Below are 8,889 nucleotides of genomic sequence, written 5' to 3' on the forward strand. Positions count from 1 at the left end.
TAGAAAAATAAACACGCACAGGACATGATTTAGATGCGATACAGAACCAGAGAATCACTCTTCATCAATTATACAGTTACTTCCACTCCTGTTAGCAATACTGGGGGAAAAAATTAAATTTCCAGGTAGGTTCTGAATCAATCGTTCATTTTATTTTATTTGTTGGAATACAGACCAAACTAAAAAAAGCCCACATCTACAATCTGGATTTTCACAAAATTTTCATTAAAAAATATGAAAAAATGTCCTACAAATATCTAATAAAGATTCCAAAATTTTTTTAAATAAATATTTAAAAAAAGAAAGAAACTAAAACAGCAAAATGTCTCAAAATGCCAAAAATGTTGGTAAAGTTTTACAATACACAAAAAGACTGAAAGATGTGATTCTGAAGTTACAGAAATGTTTACATCCTAAAAATATCAAGAAATTTGGTCACAAATATGTTGAAAAAATGAAAAATTTTGTTTGACGAATGTCAAATATATCTGACATAATAAAATATTCCCGATATTAAATAAAAAGTAAGAAAAAAATCAATAAAATTTTTAAAAAAGAAGTAAAAATCGATAAAATGCATCAAAACAACTGACATATGTATAGCATGCCCCCAAAATTCACAAAATGTCCCAAAAAAAAGTGAATAAAAAGAGTTATGTTAATAAAACCAGTCCTGTATAACAAGAATGAATATTTAAACTTTCAAAATCATTTCAGATCTAAAAAGCTGCAAGGTTTTTTTCAGATTTGGTTTCTGTAGCTTCATGTGATTTACTGATATCAGACCCCCCCCTTTTTTTACTTCTTATTATGGACTCTTGTAATTTATTAGGTTTTTTCTCTTCTTTTAATGAAGCACTGCATTTTACTTGCTCTATATATTCAGTTTTACAAGTAGACTTTTAGTTATCATTATTTGACTTTAAAACACTCCAGGACATTTGTTGAGAACCAACAGCAGAATTCAGTTAAAAATAAAATAACTGAAGTCATAAACATGCTCATTGTTGTACGGTTTTATAAACTGACTGGCTGGAGGTGTTCCTATTATTAAGCACAGTGAGAAACTAAATGCATCAAAATACTCGACTAACTGGACCTAAATCAGTTGTAAACAGCAGATATGCGTTTAAATACATTGAAATTCTGCATATTCTGTATAAAAAACATCTGATTTCTGCATTCATACATTTCAGCAACAGAATTTCACAGCTAAATATAAAGACATTAGTTTTTAAAAGGAAAATAATTATTCATTTGGTTAGTTACCAAAAAATAAATACAATAAAAATCACTATCCTGCTAAAAATTGATTTTTAGTTGAACAATTCCTTTGCTGTGACATAAAACATTTAGAAAATACAAAATGTGGTTGTTTTTAAACACATCTAGGTGCTGTTTACAGCTGCTTTAGAAAGTTCTATTTTTGGCTCAGTTATCTCACTATGCACTATGAAGTATTATGGCAATTAATTATTCAGGTGACTAACACCAGGTGTTTCTGAGGCCTCGTTGTGGACCAGCTAGTTAGCTCCCACAGCTAATTAGCTAGCTTCTGAGAGAGAAAACTGGAAATATGAAGTACATTTTTGTTGTTAGTGCCAAAAACATAACATGTGATATTTTGATAATCACTATGCAACCATGGCAACTATTACTGTTCACACACTATTTCCTCTTTAACTCAGGTGAAAACCTAAAGGTGTTTCTGAGGCTTCACTCCCCCTGTAATGGGTCAGCTAGTTAGCTCCAACTGCTAATTAGCCAGCTGCTAATTTAGCTAGCACTAAGTAGCTACCTTAACAACCAGCTAGAAAATAAATATGTAAAGTATATTTTATTGTAGCGCCACAGCTGACATTTATGTGTGTTTTATCGATCACTGGGAAACAACGGTGCTGAACAAACACGGTAAAACGGTTTAAATTATCGATTTAAATACCTGACTAAATGAACGCTAATGTTAGCATTGAGCTAACTGCGGCCTGGCCCCAATCAGCGTCACTCTGTTCAGATGTGCTAACCTACAAATATGGGGAAGTGTCGGGCCGCCAGGTGATTTGACTAACAGGTTTCCTCATTTTATTCAGCTATTCAAATGAGAGTCAGTCCCGCTGGAGGGAAGCTGAGCTCTGAAGGCTAAACTCCCAGGAGGATCCGAGAGACACGCCGACCTCTGGACGGTGCAGCGGGGGACAATAACCGGCCATGATTGGAATCGGTAAGAGCGTGTTACTGCCGGCGCACCAAAGCCCACTCACAAATTGTACACTTTTACACTGTCTGTCTCCGTTTGCAGGGACATTCGCTGTAAAATAACTAATTGTGGATATTTTACAAATCAGTAGGGTTATAAGTCAAATTCGGCGTGAGTGCCTTCCAACAGTAACGGCGAAAAGACAGTTTATTGTAGCTTCTTTGCTTTAGAATAACAGACGGTTTCATAGACTTACATGTTGCGTTTTAGAATATAAATTGCTAGAATTTTGCATGGAGTTTGGTAGTAATGTTTGAAAAGTTCTAACAGCCAGCTCTACTACTTGATCACAAAAATTAAAAGAAGGTCTAATAAGTTGAACCACAACAACTAAAAATATCGCTAGATGGTGTAATATGACTAGACCAGCGTTCTGGCAGAGGTCTAAAACTATGAAAAAGTTAATTAATATGGATTTACTTTTCATTTTCAGACCCCACTCTGTTGTCTTAAACCTTTCTGTTGTTTTTTGTGACCAAGTATTTCATATCAAAACGTATTATACATGTTTGGTTTTCTATTATTGTGATATTCAGCAACATATTGTTAAAAATATCACAAACTGAATTCTGCTTATCTTTATAGTTATTAATTTGAGCTCGAAGTGGGACTTTTCAAGACTATCTGTCTATCTATCTGTCTATCTATCTATCGGATATTTGATATATAAATCTCATATCTTTATAAATATCTATATTTTATGCTGTAAAAATTCGGACAAATCAAAGATATTTGAGCAGAAATTGTTCTAAAATGTGTTGATTTTAAATGTGACTCAACACTGATGTCGTTTCTCGTTTAAGTTGGATGAACTGAGCGTTTCAGAAGAACAGAGCCGCTGGTTTTGCATCTTATTTTCCTGTCTAAATAAAACGGATGATGCAAATTCCTGCTCTGTCGCCGCTGTTTGGATCAGCTGTGTGGTTTGGTGTTAATATTCATCAGAGTTCAGCTTGACGTATGCAATAGGATGGACAGAGCTAACGTGTTAAAGGACTGCAGAAAGATGGAGGTAAAAACTGAAAGTGGTCCAGTTCTTCCTCATTAAACTGGGAGAACAGGTTCTCTATTAGATCAGTCTTTGTACAGGAGCAGCAACGTGTTGACAACAGAACAACCAGAAACCTGAACATTGATGGAAACTTCTCTGCTCTGGAGAATACGTCCAGTCACATGGTGTGGCTCTAATACTGTAGTTTAGACTCTACGTTTTATACAGAGGTGGTGCAAAAAGGCTTTTAAATGTTGGATAAAGACAGAAAAACGATGCATTAAGCATTCAAAATCACAGAATAGGAATTAAACATGAGAGAAATTGGATGAATTATGTCAGAAAATAAATGCAGAGACAGGATTAAACCTGTAAGGAGCTTAAATCTCATTGGTTTAATGTGTTTTCATCATTGTTTAAAGAGGACGTCGGTGTCTGAAGACTGAGGCTGTTTCTAGAACATATTTAATCTAGTGGTAACTAAAAAAGCATTAAAATAATAGAAAAAAAACAGAAAAACTCCATAGAAATGTAAATAAACATTAGATAAAGTGTGAAGTAATTGAAGTACACAAGACTTTCATAAGTTATTGACAAAATGAAAAGAAGCTTTTATCTGATTGGTTTGCTGTTTTTTGCTGATTTTCTTGTTCTTTCTGCAGAATTTTAAAGGATGAATGAATGAAATGTTGTCTGAAGACTGAGGCTGTTTGTGGAGCAAAGTTCATCCAAAGGTAATTAAAAATGCTTCATTGCTGATCATTTTTGAAGAGTTTAAGAGGAATTTAAAGACTGGGGCTGTTTGTAGAATATATTTTAATACAGAGGTAAACAAAAATGCTTTACAGAGTGAAACAACAAAAGGACACAAAATAACATAAAATGACAAAAAAGACAAAAAAACAGCCACAAAATGACAAAAAATGTCAAAATAAGGCACAAAATTATAAAAAATTACAAAAATGAGGCATAAAATGACAGAAAAGGACAAATGAGGCACAAAATGACAAAAATGACACAAAATGACATAAAAGGACCAAAATCAGTAACAAAACTCTACCGTTTCTTAGGTTGTGGTCATCCAGATAATTCCATGTTTTCCATGAAAACTCCCACTTTTATCCATGTACTAACATAACTGCACAAGGGTTTTCTAACCATCAATGAGCCTTTCAACACCATTAGCTAACACAATGTACAAATACATTGAAAATACAGTCAAAATATAATAAAAATTAAAGTAAAAATATAGTCAAAATACAGTAAACATCTACTAAAAATATAGTGAATATACAGTAAAGTTATAGTAAAAATATGCACCAAAACTGCTTACCTCCAAAAATAAAAACATTTCTGAGTGAACCCTAACTTTTGAACAGTAGTGTACGTATAGACTTTTCTTATTTGTTTGTGTTTCAATTTAGTTTTTCTTTCTACAGAGTTTTAAAGAAAACATTGTTGGTTAAACACTGAAGCTGTTTGTAGAGCAAAGTTCATCCAGAGGTAATTAGAAATCCTTTATTGAGGCATTAAAATGTTCAGAATGACAGAAAAACAACTGAGAAATGTAACTAAACATTAGATCAGGTATTAAATCTGTAGACTTCTAGTTTGTTTGTGTTGTGATTTAGTTTTTCTTTCTGCAGAGTTTTAAAGAAACCGTCTGAAGACTGAAACCATCAGAGGAACGTCTTCGTCTTTTCTTCCATCTCGTTGCTGCTTCCTTCCCTCAGACCTCCATGAATTCCTACAGACCCTCATCCTCTCCTCTGAGTCCTCCTCCTTACTCAGACCTCCAGGATGTTTCCCAGAATCCTCCTGCTCTTGTCCAGACGGGTCACAGTTCTGTGATCCTGGACTCTGCTCCCTGTCGGGTCTCGTTGGACCCTCATGGAGGTCTGGTCCCGGTCCGTTCTCCTGGCTCCGCCCTGCCTGGTTTCAGCCTGAGGTCTCCAGGCCCCGTGGTGAACCCGTACCCCGGCTGCCAGGTGTCCGTCCTGGTCCCTGAGGACGGGGGACGCTGCTCCGAGGACCAGGACCTGGACCTGGACCAGGACCAGGACCAGGACCAGGACCAGGACCAGGACCTGGACCTGGACCTGGAGTGCTCCATCTGCTTCAGCCAGTTCAACAACGTGTTCCGCTGTCCTAAGGTGCTGCAGTGTCGCCACACCTTCTGCCTGGAGTGTCTGGCTCGCATCAACGTGAAGGCGTCGGAGCCCAGCGCCATCCAGTGCCCGCTGTGCCGCAGCTTCACGCCGCTGCCTGCCCTCGGCCTGCCCAAGCTGGACACCGACTCCCACGTGTTGTCCTGCCTGCCGGCCGCCATGCAGAGGGTTTACAGCGTCCGCTTCATCCGCAACGAGGGCAAGCTGCAGGTCAAAAGGTCCGATATGAGATAGAAACAGGCTTTTTGTTCCTCTGTTTCATACACGGCTTTAAAAAGCTTCTTATTTCGGACTTTATTAACTGTAAACATCAGAGTTGGACTTTAATGTGCAGCGATTCCGAATTATTATCTCCAACTTTTTTAAAAAATATCAAATCTAGAGCAGTTTTTTTTTAACTAAAATATCTTTACAAAGTTTCTTATTTCTGACTTCAGGGTTGGACTCATTTCCTGCTTTATCAACCTTTAAAAATATCAAAACAAGAAGTGAAGTTGGTTATTTAGTTAAATATCACGACAGTTTTCCACAATAAAAGACAAACTAAAGCTCCACAGTCACTCTGATGGTGAAGCTTTAATAAATGTTTTACATCTTAAATAAATTAATCTAATTCATAGAGAGCTCAGGTCCTGCCTTATCTCTGAAATAATAGTTCATAGTGAGAGATGAATAATTGTTTGATCCTCTTTGAATTGAAAGATAATTTTTCTATAGTCGCAGTTTGTTGAAACCGTTGAAGACTGAAAATATGTTTCATTTTACATTACTTTTTGTTGTTTTGTGTCTGTTTTTCTGTATTTTTTATGCTTTGTGTCTCATTTGTGTCATTTCATGTCTCTTTATGGTTGTTTTGTCTCCACATACTGCAGATATTTAACTATTTCCATGTTTCCAGTCTTTTCCTGTCTCCTCTGTTCATCATCAGTAGTAGATGTTTCTCCATGCTGGATGTATCTCCATCAACCTGCTGCTCTGTTCACTGTTTCTGAACCGAGCTGCATTTATTTATTCATCCAGTAGCTTTGATTTTACTCTCAGTCTCTCGTCGTCTCCATTTTGTGTCAACTTGTGTGTTGTTTTGGTCGTTTTTTTTGTCTCCTTTCTGTCATTTTTTGTCTACTTTTTGTTTTCACAGTTTTTGTCAGTATCCGCTTTTAATCATTGTGTCCCTTTTCCTCTTGTTTTTGTCATTTTCTGTTTGTGTTCACTTTGTGTCTCATTTTGATTTTTTTTTTTTTTTTTTTTTTTTTTTTTTTACATTTTGTGTCTCTTTGGGACAGTGATGTCTCCAGTCTGTCATATTGTCTTGTTTTTGTCATTTAGTGTCTTCTTTCTGTCATTATGTTTCCTCTTGTATTTCCATTTTGTGTCATTTTTGTCATATTTTGTCTCATTTCTGTCACTTTGTGTCTTGTATTTGTCATTTTCTGTCTCATTTTGTCTCCTTTTGCCTCATTTTTGTCATTCAGTGTCTGATTTTCTCGTATTTGTCGTTTTATGTCATGTTTTGTCATTTTATGCGTCTTTGGAACCGTTTTCTCTGAGTTCACTTTGTGTCTCCTTCCTCTTATTTTGATTAGTTTTTCTTTCTTACATTTTGTCTCAGTTTTGTTTTTTGTGTCTGTTTAGTTTTGTTTTTTGACATTTTATGTCTCATTTGCATAATTTTTGTCTCTTTTTGGTCATTCTGTCTCCACATTCTGTAGATATTTAATCATTTCTATTTCAGCCTGAGAACTCTGCTGGTCAGCTGAACCGATGAGCTCAGAATTTAGTTTTTCGCTTTTTGAACAGAATCTGGTCCTCGTTATTTGAACAGTTTTGATGTAGAATTATTTGGATTCAATTTTAAGATGATTTTAAAGCAATTTTTGCTACTTTAGACAATTTTTTGTCAATTTGGGACAAAGTTTTAGGTTGTCTTGGACACATTTTGAGTCATTTTTGAAAGTTTTTTATGTTTTGGACAATTCATAAGTAGGTCTGGATCAGGCTTCAGTCATCTGTGATATTCTTTTGTTACTTTGGACAAAATTTGGGTCACTTTTGATAATTTTATATTACTCTGGACAAATTTTAAGTTATTTCAGAGGAGTTTTGAGTCATTTTGTACGATTTTAGAGTGACAGTAAGCGCAGCTCAGCCCAGAAACAGTGAACACACTGGAAAAAATGCTCCTCAAAACAAGGAAAAACAAACTTGTTTGAAGGAACTTTTACCTTGAAATAAGTGAAACAATCTGCCAATAGAACAAGTGAAAAATGTCTTGGTGAGATTTCTAGAAATAAGATTTGATGTTTGGAATATTGAGATCTTAAAATTAGCTGGGAAAACTTATTTTAAGCTCTATTTTACCAGGATTGTCAAGTTTAGGTGTCTTAAAATAAGCCAGACATGCTAAAAAAAAAAAAATAAAAAAAATAAAAAAAATAGTAGTTTTTCACTCAAAAATATATTTTTGCTTTCATGTAACCTCCTAATTTGAGATGGATTAACCCTATTTTGAATTTTCTTGTAAAATTCAACTCAAAACAAGATAATTTCAAGATTGTTTGACTAAACAAGATATTTAAGATGCATTGTCTTAAAACAAGTTCCTCCATCTGCTGAAATGAAAATGAAAAGACAAACAGACTTGGTAGGATTTCGAGTTTTGCAGTGCAGAGGAGCAAGTTGTTGGAGATCCGTTCAGCACAGTGAAACATTTCTACAGTTAAATCTACAGTATGAGGAGACAAAAGCACCACAAAGAGACAGAAAATGACAACATAAGACACAAAACAGACATTTTGTGGCTGGTAAATGTTGTTTTTTTTTAAAGTAAATCTGTCAGTAGGGTTGATGGATTGATCCTGGTTTCTCGTCCTGCAGGCCGTCTGACGGTCAGCGTCGCTGGGGTCGGAGGTCTCTGGCGTCCCTCCGCTCGGTGAGCCGCTCTCTGGACGTGGGGCTTCCCAGTCCGCCTGCAGGGGGCGTCGGCCAGGAGGGCGGCGTGGGCGGAGCTCTGTTCAGGCTGACGGGGCGGCCGGCGTGCCGAGCCTTCCTCCTGACGTCGGTGGTGATGATGCTGCTGATGCTGACGGCCATCATCATCTTCCTCCTCACCTACAGGACGGACTGACGGACCGAGCAACGCCTGGGCAACGCCTGGGCAACGCCTGGGCAGCATCTGGGCAACGCCTGGGCAACGCCTGGGCAACGCCTGGGCAGCATCTGGGCAACGCCTGGGCAACGCCTGGGCAATGCCTGGGCAGCATCTGGGCAACGCCTGGGCAGCATCTGGGCAACGCCTGGGCAACGCCTGGGCAACGCCTGGGCAACATCTGGGCAACGTCTGGTCAACGTCTGGGCAACATCTGGGCAGCCTCTGGTCAACGCCTGGGCAACGCCTGGGCAGCATCTGGGCAACGCCTGGGCAGCATCTGGGCAACGCCTGGGCAACGCCTGGGCAACGCCTGGGCAGCATCTGG

General features: G+C 37.5%; 1 protein-coding gene across 2 annotated transcripts; it reads left to right on the forward strand.

Moving 5' to 3' along the window:
* The first annotated feature begins 1,995 nt into the window (after window positions 1-1,995).
* Window positions 1,996-8,669, forward strand: LOC129349112 (uncharacterized). 2 transcript variants are annotated; one of them, XM_055011186.1, is made up of 5 exons: window positions 1,996-2,221; window positions 3,911-3,982; window positions 4,688-4,751; window positions 4,895-5,634; window positions 8,291-8,669. In XM_055011186.1, the coding sequence occupies exons 4-5, from the start codon at window positions 4,988-4,990 to the stop codon at window positions 8,538-8,540; spliced, it is 897 nt and encodes a 298-aa protein (XP_054867161.1). In that variant the 5' UTR covers window positions 1,996-2,221; window positions 3,911-3,982; window positions 4,688-4,751; window positions 4,895-4,987; the 3' UTR covers window positions 8,541-8,669. The 2 variants fall into 2 exon arrangements, with proteins under 2 accessions (XP_054867161.1, XP_054867160.1); XM_055011185.1 differs by lacking the exon at window positions 4,688-4,751 and having other exon boundaries at window positions 1,998-2,221.
* Window positions 8,670-8,889: the final 220 nt, after the last annotated feature.

The sequence above is a fragment of the Amphiprion ocellaris genome, chromosome 6 (assembly GCF_022539595.1).
Source record: "Amphiprion ocellaris isolate individual 3 ecotype Okinawa chromosome 6, ASM2253959v1, whole genome shotgun sequence".
Taxonomy (NCBI): domain Eukaryota; kingdom Metazoa; phylum Chordata; class Actinopteri; family Pomacentridae; genus Amphiprion; species Amphiprion ocellaris.